This window comes from Falco punctatus (genome assembly GCF_963210335.1).
Source record: "Falco punctatus genome assembly, chromosome: 2".
In the NCBI taxonomy this organism is placed as follows: domain Eukaryota; kingdom Metazoa; phylum Chordata; class Aves; order Falconiformes; family Falconidae; genus Falco; species Falco punctatus.
This window is the reverse complement of record NC_137581.1, coordinates 76,785,401-76,803,374: the sequence shown is the minus strand read 5'-3', so window position 1 is coordinate 76,803,374 and position 17,974 is coordinate 76,785,401. Positions and strand designations below refer to the sequence as shown.

The following is a 17,974-nucleotide window of genomic DNA, read 5'->3' as shown; positions in this document are numbered from 1 at the left end:
CTGAAACAGGCAGATAGGAAAATCATTTAAGCTAAAGAAATCCAGATTAAGAAAGGAAATTGGTTTGCTGAATTCAAAAACAATTCAGCACTCACCAAAAAAAATAATCTAAGCCCCGTTTGAGAGAGTCCAGCTTCTAAAACAATGATGTGCTGAAGGTACAAGGGTCTTTAAAACCCATCTGTAGGACCTGGAGAACATTACCTCCAAGTGAATTTACTCTTCTTTGTTTCAGTGTTAGCTAATGCACCCATTACTATAAGAACTGTAATGACATATTGTCACATAAGCAGCTGCCCAAGAGTGACCACAGTGAGAACACATTTCATATTGTCAAAAGCACTTTTCAAACACACCAAAACAATGAAGAAACTTTAGGATCTGCAGCTAGGTTTAGGTGTGTGCTTGATTGTGCTCATGTTACAAGCTTATAGCTTATAACAGAAGTCTGTATTGGAAAGAACTGATTGGCAAAAGACTTTGCTGGGCATTAATTGCCACAAAAGCTTACCATGTTCCTGTTCTGAGGAAGGAGGTACAGGAACTGTATCTGTATACACAGAGGTTGGTGTATCCTGCTTCAGTGGAATCAAATTTACTCTCCTTTAAAAGAGCAGAAACAGTTCAATTGTTTTAAAGCCATCATTTCCACAAATACTTTATTTAAAGATTTATTCTAGATAGAATCAGTTAAATTTAAATGCAGTTCAGACATTTTACCATGCATTTTTTCTTCTTGCTGTATGTTCAATACAGCATTTTTCAGAAGTACTTGAAATACCACTAGTTATCTTTTCCACTAGAAAGTACTACTGTGCATGTTATATGTGGCACAATGCTGACATTCACATTCAGAGCACAGTATCTTGGTCAAATATTTTAAAGTTAAGACTGGCTACACTTACTATTCCCTAGCCATGCCCATGTTAACACTTTAGATTCATAATACTCTAGGGAATTCTTTTGCCCACTGAGGTCCACTAGCAATTACCGTAAATCTGTTTTCTTCCGCTGACTCTCTTCTGGTGGCACTTAAAAATGAAGCACAAAAGCAGCAGAAGATTGAGCCAATAAAAACCCCAGTCACAAGCAGCACCGTGCACGCTACTACAAGATGACACTCATGGTACAATCAGTTAATATGATTATTTTTTCTCCGTCTCAAAATTAAAAAGATTAATTAGCTCCATCAGTCAACTCACCATCCTGGCAAAAGTCACTTTCAACTACCTACAACCCTCTGACTTGTTAGTTCCAGTACAGATAAATGCTGGTGAAAAAAAAGAGAAAGCCATCATCTCCAAGATTTTTCTTTGTGGTTGTTGACGAAATCCACTATCCTGCTTTCTTGTTCACCACTTCTTCCCTAGCCACCTACTAATTAAAACATTCCCATGAGAAGTTATAATAGTCACCTTTAATTCTAAAATAGCCTTGTTTTGCTCTCAAAGTCTAGATCTCTAATTGTGTAGCTGCCTCCTTACTGTTGCACACCAGCTTGTTACCTTATATCGCGTGCTGTCTGATAACCAAAAAAGAATTACAGTCAGTTTCTAAAGACCTAGATTTTCACCTTAGGAAATAACCTCAATCAATGCCTAAGTCCCACACCCATGACTGAACACTGAGGGCCTGTCTAGCCTTACACTTTTCTTAAAATATTTCTTGTCAGAAGGGCCTTTAAATAATTCTTGTCAGCTGAAGGCTTCAGGTACCATCTTCGTAGGCAAAATGGGACCAGAAGACAGACACCTGTTACTTCCATATGGTCAAGGTGTAATGGTCAGATTAACTTTGCTACTGCCTCACATTTCGTACAGCTTTTATATTTTCTCTGTTTTAAGATTCAGGAGACATTTTGACCTTTCAGCTGCAGTACAACTGGAACAAAAAGTTCCATGTCAAGACAGCTACCACCAAGACACAGGGCTGGGAATTTATGTTTAAACCTCAACCTTTAAATGTAGCACAAGCACAGCTTGTCTTGGCCTTCGTATTTATGACTGGAAACAGCAATATAAATCTCACCTTGGCGTCTTGCTCCATGCTTGTAAAGTGTTGAGAGTAATCCTCCTGGGCTGGTTTACTTTAGCGCTCTGGCTGGCTGGCTGGCTGATTTTCCTCTCGTCTGAGGATGAGACTGGAACATTTTTTATGCCAACAGGTGTGGAAGGCAAGTCCTTACCGGCAGCTGTAGGTGTTCTAGGTTGGAGGGTGGGAGTGCTGGGATCAGTGACCCTGCTGGAAGAAGTCCCCTCTGTCAGCCTAGGGCCTGAGGAAATGACTTTGTGTGACTGGCTCTTTTTCACTTTCTTCTCCGATGCACCAGAAGTCCTGACATTTATTTGTGGCTTCTCCTTCAGTGGTATTCCCAGTTCATCCCTCTCAAAGGTAACAAATGAACAGTATCCATCCGTGGAAGAAATAGCAAGAAAAGCTCCATCGCTGGACCTATTTGTGATTATTTTTTTTCCCATTAAAAGTAAAGGTCAGAGGTCAGAACTTTTCTTCAACCCTCACACACACCACCACCCCCCGCCCATATAACACACGCTGTACCTGTCCTTTCCTTCTCCCTTCCCCAAGTACATGCATACATTTAAGTGAAACTGCAGTCAAGTGAAAGACATCCAATTCAAAAGATCTTCAATTCTGGCCTTCACATCCAATTCAATCTCTCTGGTGGTGTCTGTGATCACCTGTAATATGTTGCTGCCAGCACCCGCACGCACTTGAGCTGCCGCGAAGTATGGTTCAATTGCAGGTACACAAATCTTTAGCCACAGTTTCTGAAATATTGCTGAAATCTCCTCATTCAGACCAATAGAGCTGTTCAAGCTCTTTGGCTGTGCTCCTTGTACTAAGCAGAAGCAGTGATCAGAATCACCATGGTGCTCACTTAAATGGGTTCTTTGTGCCCATTTCACCAAGTAGTGTCTGCCTATCACTGATTAAAACCACTTTATTTTCTATTCCCTTTCACTCCCCTCCTCCTGACACACAATGGTTTTCACAATGTCTGAGCATCAATTACGATTTTTTTGAACAAGAAGCTTCCATGTGGTCCTCAGCTTAGGTATATGGGCTAGAAAGGCATGAGAGAAGAAGCAGAGGGCTGGGGCCTGATTGCAACACTTGGGTTCAGTTTTCACCTCCAGTTCTGACTCCCCATATCAAGTCAGATAAAATTATTTTGTCCCATACATCAAGAACCACCGAGCAGAAGTGTGCAGATAAAACAGAATTTGGCCAGGATACAGACACCTGAACTCTGAGAGATGACTTCCAAAACCTCCATATAACTTCATTATCAGTTACACTGCCTGAACAATGAGTACTTTTCAGGGGCACATAGTGCTTTACTTTCATAAAAATCTCTATTTACTTGTTCCCAGGATGCTTGCACCTTGTTTCCCAACTGAGAAAGAGCAGTCATTCTCTGGCTTACAGGGAAAAAATAAGTGGCTTGCTGTTCAGACACTGTGATGACAGTGACCACGTGTGTGTCATGAGACAAAAATAAAGCAAGATACAAGATGTTGTGCAGGACTTCAACATGTAAAAAGGACATTTCCCCACCTCAACAAATTTTAAGAATACAACAATTACCTACCATGAAATGTCACTCAGAGTATGATAATGTATGTTAGAAACATAACCAAAGGGGAAGGACTGCTCAGTATCATAAAAAAGCACAGAATCTTCTGAAGCAACAGCAAACACCAATCGATAGGGCAGATTAAATAGAGCAGGGGATGCTTTCTGACTGATTTCATCTAGAATGCAAAGAAATGAACACATTGAGAATTCTCTCTTGCATCTACTATAAGGTAGTAACTGCACTAGCTTAGTCATGAATCTAAACAAAGATTACATTATCAATTAGTATCAAGATAATGGCTAAGACAGCACTTCTATAAAATGTAAAGTTTAATGTCAAGCACTAACATTTCTGTTGCCTGTAGTTTGCCTTCTATTGTATTAGCTGAGGAGAGAGAAATTGGCAGAAACTTTGTCCATCTGGATTGCTATTATTTTGTTTTGTAAAGTTTGTAATACATTTTCCAGCTGAAAATGTTCTGCCTTTTTATATGAACTTTAGTATTAAAGTCCAAACAAACACACCTTAGTGATACATTGCAAGTCAAGGTTATAACAAATATATACCATGACATTATATTCTGTATGACTCAGTCAAAACTGTGTTATCTTGGGTTCAGCACCTAGCTTGTCTTTGTAAGGCCACATCATTCCAACTTCCGCTGGAAGCTGAATGCTAGCTAGCAGCTTTCAGAAATTCCTAGCGTACAGAGCTCCCGTTCAGTTCTACAATGATTATGGAAGCTATGCACTAAAACAGACAGGCCATTAACATAATGTACTCACATCTATAGATTTCTAAACTACCATAGATTTTTCACTTTTCTGGGTGCATGCTACAGAAACTAAACACCCCATTTGGAGGAGCTACAGAGACCAACAGCAGACACTTAGCTCCTTACTTTGCAACACGCCATTACAGCGAATCTAAAGATCATGATGAAGATATGTAACGTAACAGGTAATCCATAAATCCTGTAAGGAATACTACAAATTGACCCTCTAAAGAAAGGAGCAAAGCTCTGCCCTGTCACCAGAGTAAGACCGGTCTTAAATATAAACACTCTTTGACCCACTGGGCTCACAATAAAGCTGGATTTCAGTTTCAGGTAAGTTGTTATGCAACTTCATACAATCCCTTCCCCACCTCAGAATTCCTGTTCTGGCCAGTAACACCAGCACTGTTCAGGTTTGCCTTCCTTAAATAAACATCAATGGTTGTTGCAATCTACACCAATTCTCTGGTGCTTCTGTGATGTGGGTAGTTGAGACTTACAGAAAATATTTCACTAGGTCACTCCTTTAGTGCTAACCCAAGTTATTTATTTTTACTCACACAAAATGGTTAAAAGTTAAAGAAAAATATTAAACAGTGTTTCTGTAGCCTAAGAGGCCAAATAAGAACATTTATCCACTATATCAAAAGCTACTCACAAAGTACTTAAGGTGAATTCAGGGTCTTAGAATCAGGAAACAGCTTTTAAGATGTGGTACAACACTATCTTAACAGAATGTTAAAAGGCTAGGGGCATAAAACAGTAAACAGCAACACTGGCCTTTTCACATATTTGCTATAAAATCATACTCCCTGAAGGATTTACAGTACCTTTATGAAATGCTTGTCTTAACTCAAAGTAGACTGGGCAGCAGCGAACAGCAAGAGTTGCCTTTCCAGGACATGGCAGGTGACCCACGGGCCTTTTATAAAGAATCAGTATTTCAGAAAACAGCATTTGATTTTTATTTTTTTTAATAAAAATATATTTCTATCTTATTAAACTCTACCTTTTAAGATTGTTTCTGGAGAAAATATATGTGGTGTTTGTCACATTTTCTCCTGATTCAACACAGCCAGCTGCAAAAATAAAGGTTAAAACATTACTCATCAACTCAAAAAGGTACTGAGTACACACTTTATGTCCATAAACATTCTACATCTCAGGAATTAGGCTCGTCACTTGGGCAAGAGCTGTGCAACCTGAACACAACTTAAAAAGGCATCCCAAATATTTATTTAGTGCTGTTTTTGTTTCCCTTATATACTTCCCCCTCAAAGCTTCTTTTTGATGTTGCCAGACATCTATAAAAGCAGTGCTTATATGGGCAAACTGATCCCCTCCTTGCAATGTTATTTTTACTATGACTGCTGAATGTTCTTTAAGGAAAGATACAAACAGAGACCAGTCAAAAGAAAACACTCATTATTCTTCATTTCTATTTTAACAGAGCTATATTGTTGCAATTTACATGTTTCAGTTCAGAAAAAGGCCATAAATACAGGAGAAAGCTGATGTTCTGGACTGCTAATGGAAGATGATTGTGGAGTCTTATTTTCTTCAACAGGAATAATGAGGACTGGCATAACTAAGATAAATAAGCATGCCCTAGCAGTCTGAAAGCAATCTTGATGCAGATGCAAACTAGAGCATAATAGATACAATGTAAGTTACAGTACATGTTCTCACATACCTGGAGTGAGTAAATAGGAGCCATCAGGAGTAAAACTGAGCCTGCGGAAAAATGACTTCATGCTGTCATCATGAAATATCCGATAGCTCCTAGCCTGTAACATTGAAACTATGATTGTGTAAAATGCCACGAACATGTCAGCTGGAATGCAAGTGAGAAAAATCATCCAGTTGTACAATCCAACCTGATGGAACTTTTAAAATAAAACATTTTAAAAAACATGGCTCCTTCAATCTTTGCTTTCTGCTGTGCTATAAATTCTTCACAGCTAAGAAAAATAGTCCTTGATCCCTCTTCAGCTACTAATCAAAACACTCCAGGAGCAGTCACATTAGACCAGTAATCAAAAAATAGTAATAACCTGGAGAACGACACTATTTAACAGTTAACGTAAAAGCCTGTTCCTTAGGCATTTAATTTTAACTCTAGTATTAGAGTTTTAAAGAGAACTTCTATAATGGCAAAATGCCCTTTCTCAGGCCTGTTCTTTAGTCTCTATAAAACTGTTACAAATGTTTTCACAAAAAAAAGAAAAGGAATAGAAGGAATTAAAAAGGTTATAGCCAGCTTGGAGGTGTGATTTTACTATCACTTAGAACTGTTTGGGGGAAAAGAGCTCTTTGTTTTCCCTCTTCGGGTTAGAGAAAATGTCCTGAATTTTCCCTAATTCATATTTTTTCCTAAAAATCAGACTTCTTTCTTGAAAATTTCAGTCTGCTAACTTTAAAATATTATTGCTATGTCATATCCATTAATAAGCTTACAGCTACTGACAGACATGTTTGAAGTTTATCCTATTAAGAATTCACTATGCATACTATTTTTCCACACTATTTTTACCATTTACAGCCAAAGACATTGTGTTACTACTTTAACCAGCTGAACTTGCAAGAGATAATAGCAGCAGTCAATGCACTTTCTTATTTCTGTAATGTTCAAGGAACATTGAAGCGGTCTATCTACAAAATGCAAAGGTGAGGTAGAGGCAAAAACATCTGATACATGGATTACTTGAATGGAAAATATTTGACCCTATGGTTTCATAGAATGCAACAACTCATCTAAAATAGTACCCAGCACGTTCTCCAGTACCATCATCAGCAGAACAACATACCTCTCCTTCAGCTCCTGATCCAGATGGCATCTTGGTAACATTGAAGGCTACGCGCCTGGTTTGTGTGTTGTATACTCGCAGGATCCTACATGGTGGAGAGCACAGTTAGCTATGAGCAGCTTCCTTTCACCCAAAGTTTCACACGATGCTACAGGACCTCACTTGCCAGTCAGGACTCCCAAACATTAATTTTAACTCTGTTCATGAGACACCACTGGGGGGGACATGTTTTGATGGCTAAATAACCAATGAATCACTGTCAATTACTTGACTCAGTAAGGTTTGTGAAGTACCAGCATACACATTTGTGGAGGAACATGGGCATCAGTGGACAGTGAACAGCCACACCATTCCTACCTGTGCTGTGGTAGTCAGTATGTTCCTGCAGAGTGGGAACTGACCTCAAAGACAACTAGCTACATCTCTATGCTTCAGTTTCCTTTGGAATAAACAAAAACTGGAGTATGACTCTGTACAGAATGTTGGAATTCCCCTGACTTCATTTCACTAAAACAGTAAGTAGCCTACGCAAACCCAACTGTTTGTCCCACCACCCCTTCCTTTCTGCTAGCTCTGACCTTCACTGAGTTATGCTGGTTTGTTATGCTGGCAGAAAACCAACTTAACACAAAACCCAGACAGCTTTCTGCTGATTTAATGTGCTGAAAGAGCTCCACAAGGAATCCCGCACAAAGCTAGGAAGAAAAAATAGGTGAGGCTGTGGCAGACAGCTTGAGACTGTTGTGGAACTACTGGCTCTGGACATCACACAGCTAAGCTGGTCTGCCAAAAGAGTGAAGAGGTCTCCCCACCGTGGGCTACTGAGTGCCCAAGTCCTAGTAAATGGCCGGGCTCCATTAGACCCTCACTGAGCTGATGCTATTCCCTAACCTTACAGAAAAGCATCTGGAACCTGAGGGGGTGAGAGACTTCCCCTCTTCAGATTAGTTCATGCCCTCGCTCGCAACTTCACTCCAAGAAAAAGTTACGCATTACTCTACTACCTGTGTTTCACTGCTGTTCATTTTAATAAAAGCACACAAATCTCACATAACTGATTATCAGAAGACAGAGGCTCAAAATGACACAGTTGCCATTAACTTACCGTTTTTCTGAGCCTATTGCAAATCTTAAATCAAAACTACTTTTCCACTATTACAGCCATTTTCTTTGCAGTGGGTGCCAGATGACATGCATTTATTAGCCAGCTGCAAACCCCTTCAGAGCAGCACACATGCCCTAAACAGTTTAAGCTCACTCAACGTTCTGACAAGAGCCAAGTTTATGAAGTGTGCATTTAGCTTTCCCAATGACATCACTTACAAAACTGTTCGGGACGGAGGGAGCAAAAGGGCAAAAGAAAGCTATCAGTGGAAAAACATTTTAACCGATTTCTTAACCTGTTCATATCTTTATGTAAAAGTACAAGGATGAACCTGCTAGCTCATTATCATTAACAACCAGAGAATGCAGCACTCTCTTAAGATATATTTGATATCTCTAATGATCAATACCATGAAAACTTACTTCCAGATGAAAAATGTCTATAATTTTTTTGTTTATATTTAATATATTTACTTTTATCTATAAAAATTATTTGCTGCTTAGAGAGGACACTCAGACTTCAGGAATCATTTACCACAATCGAAAGATTAACTGAAGTATCATTTTACTTTCACATCAATGTTCTTACAGAACAACCTGAAGAAAACAAAAAGAAAAATCACATTTATCCTATAAACTTGGTTTTAATCCATGCTTAAGTAAGAAAGAACACTGAGACAAAATACTTAGACCAACAGCTCACCTATCACAACTCAGAGTTGCAATGTACTGGCCTAGAGGATCCCAGGTTATTCCTTGGACATAACTCTTGTGTTCATTTAATATTGAAACCTTCTGTCCTGAAATTACAAACAGTTTTTAGATTCTAAAGTTAAATGTGTTTTAGAACATTTCTTCATTTCGGAAATAAACCAAGACAAAACATTTCAAAATTTACAGAAACAATCTTCTAAACATACAAACTGTTTACTACCCCATAAGAATATCAGAAACAGTTGCTTTATTTCTAGAATCTTCACAAGTACAGTAAACTGTGACATTCCAGCTTATGGCTTGTTCCCTACAATCGAACTCAGACAAGCAGCTTGGCTTAGGTACTCAATGTGCAAGATGAGTATATTTCAAAACAGAATTATTTCAAAACTTTGCAATTTAGAAAAAAACTTTTCAGGCAAGTCTAGCATACTGTTCAAGTTAACTGAATTTAGCTGAACATCGAGGCAGAAATTCCAGCATTAAAACACAGCTTCCAGCTGGGGGGTTGTATAAACTCATCCACTCTGCTGAGCCAACATTGAAAAAAATAGACTACACACTTGTTCACTGATGCTTACATGTGGGTAGCTTTCAGAAACAATTCTACAGCAGTGCTAACTCATGTTCTTCCACAGCTTATTCTGTCATGATGTCTCAATGGCATGAGCTCCCTGACCCCACTGATATCCCATAGTTCAGTGTCACAGACACAAAGCGTTGTGATGAGGTACAGTAACAGATAATTCTCAAAACACTTTGTTTTGAATAGTAGTGGATTACACAACAACAGAAGCCTTTCTGGTGCACTATTCTGCTTCGAACACTGGCCAACAACAGATGTCTAAGAAAAGTGTATGAACAGAGCAAACACATAATGGTATTTCTACAGGATACCCTGTAAGCTGCCAACAGTTTGCACCTCAGGAACTTAAGCCAGTGATGCTCTCTTTGCACTGAGCCAGCCCTATGTATTTTTACTATTGATAGGAAAAGATAAAAAGATGAAAAGTTAACTTTAGAGAAAGTTAAGTATTTCCACAATAAATTAAAAGTGAAAGTAACGATTACATTGTTAATAAGAAAACATCAAGCCATTGTAAAGCAATCTAACCTAGCTGTTACTACCAGAACTTCTTTAGATGGGATTTTCTTGGCAAATACAAACAATTCCACTGCACTAGGATGAGAAAGAAGTGGTTTGCCTAATGGAGCCTAGAAAAAAAGTTACATCTTGCAAAACGGAGTCTGCATCCTCTGCTTGCTTCCTATTTTTTTACCTAGATAGGCAGTTATTAAAAAACTAATAATCGAGTTTTGTTTGTTTGTTGGTGTGTGTGGGGCTGTAAGTAGTATACCAGCTGCTTGTTTAGGAGTTTGGGGAGAAAAAAAATTAAAGTTTATTTCCTGAATACTCCAAAGAGAAGAGGTTACTTATGTGTAGATTTTTCTGGCCTGAGGGTATACACTATATGCTGGGCTATCTGCCTTACAATCCCAGAAATCTAGCAATCACAAAGAAAGATGCTTTCAAGTCTTATGGTAAATACCATGAGGTGCATCCAACAGGACTGCAGACGCAAAGGATAAACGTAGCATTTACCTTTATTGACATCCCACATTATAGCTGTGTTATCTACAGAAGCAGACGCCATGTAATTTCCATCTGAGGTCCAACAAATATCATATACATCTTCTAAGTGGCCTCTAGAAACCAGAAAAGAAACCATTAATTTAAAAATTAACAGCTACATGTAAACAGGAGTTTTGTAATTTGTAGGTTAAAAAAAGTAGCAAATAAAGTATCACTGAAGTAAAACGAACAGCATGACTTTCAGCTTTTGAAAAAACTTTCCATATTCAGAAGGTGATAGAATATTTCAAAAAAGCACATCCTACTTCTATTCAAAATAAGCCTGACTTTTCAACAGGTCTTTTCCAGAGACAATGAAAATCACCTATTTGAAGTAATTTATGAATTTGTAGCTAGAGAACTTGAAATGAACATTTCTAAGATTTTTACAAACAGAAAATAAAACACTACACCAAAGTAATTAGGAAGTGCTGCAATTCAAGAAAACTTTCCTGCATACTTATGGGTTTCAGAAAAGCAATAAACAAACAGAAAATTAAGGTTGATTTAGATATAGCTGAACAAGTATTGCAAGATATTCAGAAACACTTAGAAGGGCTCAAATTGAAAACAATTTTTATTGCTTATTGTTTGAAGACTTATACTGTGTGGTAACTTTAATAACAAATATTTTTATTACTCCCAATATCAATACAGGCAGGGCGGAGAATGGTTTGAAAGCAGCCCTGACAAGGACCTGGGGCTCAACATGGCCCAGCACTGTGCACTGCCCAGAAAGCCAACTGTGTCCTGGGCTGCATCAAGAGAAGCATGGCCAGCAGGTCAACGCAGGGAATTCTACCCCTCTACTCTGCTCTTGTGAGACCCCCACCTGCAGTACTGCATTCAGCTCTGGGACCCCCAACATAAAAAGGACATGGACCTGTTGGAGCCAGTCCAGAGGAGGGCCATGAACGCCATCAGAGTACCTTTCCTACGAAGACAGGCTGAGACTTGGGGGTTGCTCAGCCTGGAGAAGAGGAGGCTCTGGAGACACCTTATAGTGACCTTTCAATACTTCAAGGAGGCTTACAAGAAAGATGGGGACAAACTTCTCAGTAGGGATTGTAGCTACAGAGCAAGGGGTATTATGTTAGATATTAGAAAGAAATTATTTATTGTGAGGGTGGTGAGACACTGGAACAGGTTACCTGGAGAAGTTGTGGATGCCCCATCCCTGGAAGCGTTCAAGGCCAGGCTGGATGGGGCTTTGAGCAACCTGGTCTGGTGGCAGGTGTCCCTGCCCATGGCAGGGGCGTTGGAACTAGATGATCTTCAAGGTCCCTTCCAACAAAAAACATTCTATGGTTCTAGGATTCTATTTGCAATGCCACGTTTAGACAAGGGGGATTCGGTTTGTTTGATTTAAGAGATTAACTCCAATGTTCCTCAACGATCATGTGGTGCTGTAAGCGATCCCACTAGCCCTTTTGAAACTGTTCTGATATAAACCTCAGCAGCTGCAAGGAATGTAGCAGTTACGGATAGCAGAGTTACTTTTTGTAAACAAGTGTCGATTCTTAATGGCATTATCAGTACAGACAGAGATCAAAATTGTTAACAGATACTACACTGAAAGCAAGGTAGTTATATGCACTGCTCATTCAAAATGCATTTCCGAGTCCAGAACCAGTAATTTTTTTCAGCCTTCAGCTGATGGTGAGAACAGAACACTGCTGTAGTTCAACTGCTAGCAGTGGTTTGATGCCTTGGCCACTATCAGCTAATACTTAGTCTTAGGAAGCACAGTGTGTATATTTTATAAATCATTGTACACTTGAAAATATACCGTATTATGCAGCTTTTGTTTCAACTATTAAAATGAACTAGTTGAAAGAGACTGGTTGAGCCTCATAGCTATCATTGGGCAAAACTGCACAAATCATTTTATCTACTGATGCTTTTTGCATTAATAATAATGATCAAAATTTCCACTATAAAGCTAGTAGATAAAACTTCACATTTACTTCATATACCTCTCTGCTAAGCTTTAAGTAGCTGCAAAACTAAGGAACCAATTTCAGCTCGCATCAGTTATGTCACATAAATGCCAGATCTTCTGCCTTAACAGATGTAGGTTGGCATTGTATCAAAAAAACATTAAATACAATATAAAAGGATGAATAATAGAGCAAGCAAATTTTAGAGAGCATTAAAGTTCTACATACTGAACAGAAGACTGTAGCAGATGATAAAAGCCACTGGGGAACCAAAAACAATGAACAGAGAACGAACTAGTAAAATATTAAGTTACCTTAAAGTTTTAATGACTGCCCAGTTCTCCTTGTTGAGCTGAGCTTCATCTTCATCCTGAAAAACTAATGGCTCCAATTCTTTGCTATCATTCAGCTTCCACAATAAAATAACAGCATCTGTAGAAGAAATCATATGAAGCTTCTTTCTTTCCCACTCACTTTGTTAATGCATTATGTTTAGTTAAAAAATTATCTTGCATAAGACACATGAAAAGCTGTTCTCACCATCTCCTCCAGATGCTAGGATCTCACCACTTGGAGAGAAGCGCACAACATTTATGGCTTTGGTATGGCGGGCGAGGTTGGACAAGAATTCCACAATTGCTTTTCCATCTGGCCCTTTTTCCACTTTCCATATCTAGTTACAAAAGCATTCCAGACAATTTTCAGGAACAAGATGTAATACATATGCACCACTTCAGTAATCCACAATTTACGCCTTGGGCAGTCATTTTGAACTTTGTATCTGAAACCTTCAGAGATAAAGCTGCAGTTTCACCACCAATTTTCCCTCTGTGAGCTACAGCTGTGTAATGTGTTTATGTGGCAAGGTTTTGGTAACTGAAGGAGGCTTCAAGGGTGGCTTCTGTGAGAAGACACCAGAAACTGTGGCCATGTGTTGGACAGAGCCAGTTCCAGCTGGCTCCAAGAGAGACATGTCGCTGCCCAAAGCTAAGCCCATCAGTGACACTGGTGGTGCCTCTGTGATAACGAATTTAAGAAGGCTAAAAGACACTGCACAGCATCTGTGAGGCAGAGTAAGAAAAATGTGAGAGAACAGCCCAGCAGACACCAAGGTCAGTTGAAGAACAAGAGAAGGTGCTCCAGGTGTCAGAGCAGATTCCCCTGCAGTCCCTAGAGATCACGGTGACACAGCTTGTCCCCCCTGCAGCCCATGGAGGTCCATGGGGGAGCAGATATCCACACTGCAGCCTGTGGAGGACCACATACCAGAGCAGGTGGATGAGCCCTGAAGGAAGCTGCAGCCTGTGGACAGCTCGTGTTGGAACAGGCTCCTGGAAGAAATTGTGGCCTGTGAAAAGGAGCCCATGCAGGAACAGGTTTTCTGGCAGGAACTGTGACCCCCATGGGGGATCCATGCTAGAGCAGTCCGTTCCTGAAGAACTGTACCACATGGAAAGGACCCACATTGGAGCAGTTCGCAATGAACTGCAGCCCATGGGAATGACCCACATTATAGCAGTTTGTGAAAGACCGTCTCGCATGGGAGGGACCCCCTGCTCCACCATGGGGTGGAGACAGCATGAGGGGGAAGTAGCGGCAGAGAAAACATTTAACGAACTGACTGCAGCCCCCGTTCCCCGTCTCACGGCACTGCTCAGTGGGAGGAAGTAGAAGAGTCAGGAGTGAAGCTGACCCTGGGAGGGAGGGGTGGGTGGAAGGTGTTTTTAGTCTTGTTCTTAATTTCCTTAAGTCAAGTCTGTTTCGCCCACAACATGTATTGTGATCTCCCTGTCCTTATCTCAACCCATGAGCTTTTCCATTGTATTTTCTCTGTCTTGTTGAGGACAGAGTGATAGAGCAGTTTGGTGGGTACCTGGTGGCCAGGCAAGGTCAACCCAACACAAGCTTTAATTATATTGCAGTACTTTTTTAGTCTGATGAAATACATTACTGGGTATTTCAAATAAATTAAAAAACCCCAAACACACACACACCACCACCCTCTCTTCATTCATTGACAACGTCGAGCTTCAAAGGTATTGGACAAGCTTCTAAATACAATGATTCAATAGCATGAAATTACAGTATCGTTAACAAATCTGTCAACTGCATATTATGTCTGAAAAGTCCCCCAATTACTACAGGAGAAAACCCTGCATATTAGCATTCTTTAGAAGTTGGAGCAAATTACAGAGTTTTGCAGTATACTGCAAAGATCAATAGATTTACTGTTTTGAAACAGATGATCTGAGCAAGAATTATGATAATTCCAGTTCCCCCCGATCAGAACCACAGCATTAAGAGAGCTGCACAATATGGACGCTTTTCAAGCAATGCTGGCTTAAGGAATTCCTGATCCCACTTGTTGTCAATTTTGCAGTGCATAATGATACCACTCCTATGGCTCTACCTGTGCATTGGTTCAGCCATGAGAGCCACACTGTTATGTCCCTGTATCACAGGCCTAAGGCAACAGAGAGCTAAATGCCATTTGGAGTTTCAAATAATCTGCTCTTGGATGCAGCCTCAGTTCAGAAAAAACAAAAGATCCCAACAACCAGGCCTCAATAGGAATCACCAAACAATGAAGCAGCCTGAATTAAGACCTCTGTAACTTCTGCCAGTTTTCACTCTTTATGTACTAGTCCTCCAAAAGAAGATGTAGCATCAGCATCTTTTATGTCAAAGATGACTGACATTCTTCTGGTTCTAAGATATGTATATGTATAAATATGATAAATACATATTCAGTAATCTATATATACAGCCAAAATCCCCAAAACGCATATACCATCGAGTAAAAGGTCAATCTGCCAGGGAGGAAGGCTAAAGTTTTGGCTGAGGCTACTGGAATAAACCCCCGATTTTTAATGACATTTATCCCATTTACCATCGCCAAAAGAAAGAGGCATTCTAATCCTGTACATATCCCAGCAGTCACCATTCATAATAATTTGCTAAGAAATACCTTAAGAAACACTGGCGTATATTACAAAATACTGCGCTGAGGATCCTGAGGAACAAAACTGGACCCAAGCCAGGCGTTCCAAATGTAAGCATAAATCTGATCTTTAGAACTCAAATTCTCTGTGAAAACAGAGCATTTCCCCATTCAGAACAAAATGCAGTAGTAATACAAAAGAAAACCTTATTCTTAGTCTCAGCCTATTGCACAGTTGTAAAACATTATTACAATATTTTTTATTTCTTCCTCAAATATATGATGGAAGCCTGACAAAACATGAGCAGCCCCAAAAGGCAGTTAAAATGTAAAATTACCTAGCAAAGACAGCTAAATAGACAGATACATACACACATAGCAGAGAACCTACATGAATTCTTTTCACTAGAGTTCGTTACTAAGGAGCACAGGGAAGGTCCCAGGTTGGAACCTGGAATTGCAGGATGAGTTTGAAGAATTGTCTCAAATTGAAACGTTAGCAGTAGAGATTTTAGTAAACAAGCAAAAAAAGCTTTTTTACAGGAAATTGCCAGGTCCAGACAGTGAAGTGACATAAAGGAACTCAAACGTGAAACGAAAAGCCCAGCAGTGATGGGTAGCCTACTCTGTCACACTCTCACTTCCAAAAAACAGGGGTGGCAAATGTATATTTTCAGAAGTACTCTAATGGTGACTCAGAAAAACTCTGACCACTATGACCTTCCACACAGAGAAGCTGGTAAATAAATAAATAAAATCTATTTCTCTGCAAAGGAAATTGTGCCTCACTTGGCCATCAATTTCATTTAAGGAGTTGACTAACATCCAGATAAAAAAGAACATGGTTCACCCAGTGCACTCATTTCCCAAAGCTTTCCACCTAGGGCTAAGGCTTTCAGAGAAACCAAGAGATCACTGAACGATGGGGACAGTCCTCACGTGCATTAAGAATTTAGAAGACAGTAAACAACTGCCTGATTTGGCAAAGGTGACTCCTACAACCACAGATTTTGGAGTTTGTGCTATTCAACTCTCATAAATGATTCTGAAAAGGATGAACAACTGGTTAACTAAGTTTGCTAGCATCAACACAACATTTGCTAGGTGAGATGTGTCTGAAGTTCAGTGAAAAGGGCTGTAGAAAAACCTTATACTGCTGAGTGACTACTTATAGAATGGGAGATAAAATTCAACATTGATGAACATAAAGGAATTAAACCCAGTTGTTTTCCACTGACTCACCAGACTGTGCCCTAGCTCTGCACTACTCATGAATGTCACCCAACAGTCAATGCAGGTAGTTTTCTAAAAATAACAGTTCAACACTCAGCAGCAGAACTCAAGGTTGCAATGCAAGCAGCCGTTCTGTACGCAGCTGTACAACCTTGCACTCTTTCCCTAAACCATCCACCACTGGTGCCATGCACCAGCTGATCACCCAATACCTTGGATAAGGAGCCACTTCTTACTCCGAACCTGTTATGAAACCAAAGCAAACAGGTTTGAAACTTACACGAACGGCTGTGTCCACACCTGCTGAGGCCAACCGATTGATCTTCCCATCAGCTCCATGTTGGAAGTCTAAGCTGTAAACAGGCTCCTTATTATGCCACGCTATTTCACATGTGATCACCTTCATGTTTGCTACAGAAAACGGAGCAAATAACAGATAAATTCTTATTTCTTACGACTAAAGCAGTCAAAGTTAACGCGGATTTTGCAAGCACCACAGATAGATCTCATAACAATTTTATTGCAGAAACTGACAGGGCGGCTTGAGGAAGCCCGCTCCCGTACGCTTTCACTTTTTACGGCTGAGGTTGCTGCTGGGGCTGTGCGCGGGGAGGGCGGTAAAGCCGCGTCTCTCGGTGCAATCAAACGCTGTGCCGGGAGCACAAGGCAGGTTACGAGGCACCGGCAGTCCCGGGGCAGGCACCGCCGCCCCCCGCCGCTCCCGGCGGGGCTGAGCCCCCGCCCTCCGCCCTCGGGATCGCAACGGCTCCCGCACCCGCTGCGGAGCACGGAGACGCCAAAACAACGGAAAGGCCCTAAGGCCACGCGGGGGCCTGGGGACGGCAGAGGCGCCGCTGGCCACGGCCGCGCAGCCGCTCCCCGGCGCCTCTCTCTCAAAGCCCCGGAAGCTGCCCCCGGGGGGGGGGGGGGGGGGGGGGCACCCCACGCCCCGAGGGGATCAGCCGCACGGGACGCGGCCGCACCACTGACCGCAGTCCCCGCCACCTCGTACCCGCCTGCCCGCCCACGCAGAGCCCGGCTCCCGCTAAGGCGCCTCCCCCCCCCGCACCGCGGGGCGCCGCGGCCCCAACCGCCACTAACGGCCGGGGGGCCCCGCGCGCGGCGGCCGCGCCCCCAGCCCCTACCTGCGGCGCCGCGCGGCCTGGCCCCGCTCCAGCGCGGGACCGCGTTTCCCGCCCCAGCCCGCCCCGCGCGCCACGCGCCTG

At 41.2% G+C, this 17,974-nt stretch overlaps 1 protein-coding gene across 2 annotated transcripts in view; it reads right to left on the bottom strand.

Moving 5' to 3' along the window:
* The window catches only part of CHAF1B (chromatin assembly factor 1 subunit B), a 20,487-nt gene extending 2,513 nt beyond the window's left edge, over positions 1 to 17,974 (bottom strand). The window contains exons 1-13 of one of the 2 annotated variants that reach the window (XM_080376243.1): positions 17,894 to 17,974; positions 17,029 to 17,159; positions 13,115 to 13,247; positions 12,889 to 13,006; positions 10,605 to 10,708; positions 8,991 to 9,087; positions 7,184 to 7,268; positions 6,070 to 6,163; positions 5,386 to 5,455; positions 5,207 to 5,298; positions 3,614 to 3,776; positions 2,029 to 2,451; positions 512 to 603 (exon numbers count right to left, since the gene is read on the bottom strand). In XM_080376243.1, coding sequence (XP_080232369.1) covers positions 512 to 603; positions 2,029 to 2,451; positions 3,614 to 3,776; positions 5,207 to 5,298; positions 5,386 to 5,455; positions 6,070 to 6,163; positions 7,184 to 7,268; positions 8,991 to 9,087; positions 10,605 to 10,708; positions 12,889 to 13,006; positions 13,115 to 13,247; positions 17,029 to 17,154 — 1,597 coding nt within the window. In that variant the 5' untranslated portion in view covers positions 17,155 to 17,159; positions 17,894 to 17,974. Of the gene's footprint in view, positions 1 to 511; positions 604 to 2,028; positions 2,452 to 3,613; positions 3,777 to 5,206; positions 5,299 to 5,385; positions 5,456 to 6,069; positions 6,164 to 7,183; positions 7,269 to 8,990; positions 9,088 to 10,604; positions 10,709 to 12,888; positions 13,007 to 13,114; positions 13,248 to 17,028; positions 17,160 to 17,738; positions 17,744 to 17,893 lie in introns of those variants that run through there. The other variant, XM_080376244.1, reaches the window with a different exon arrangement.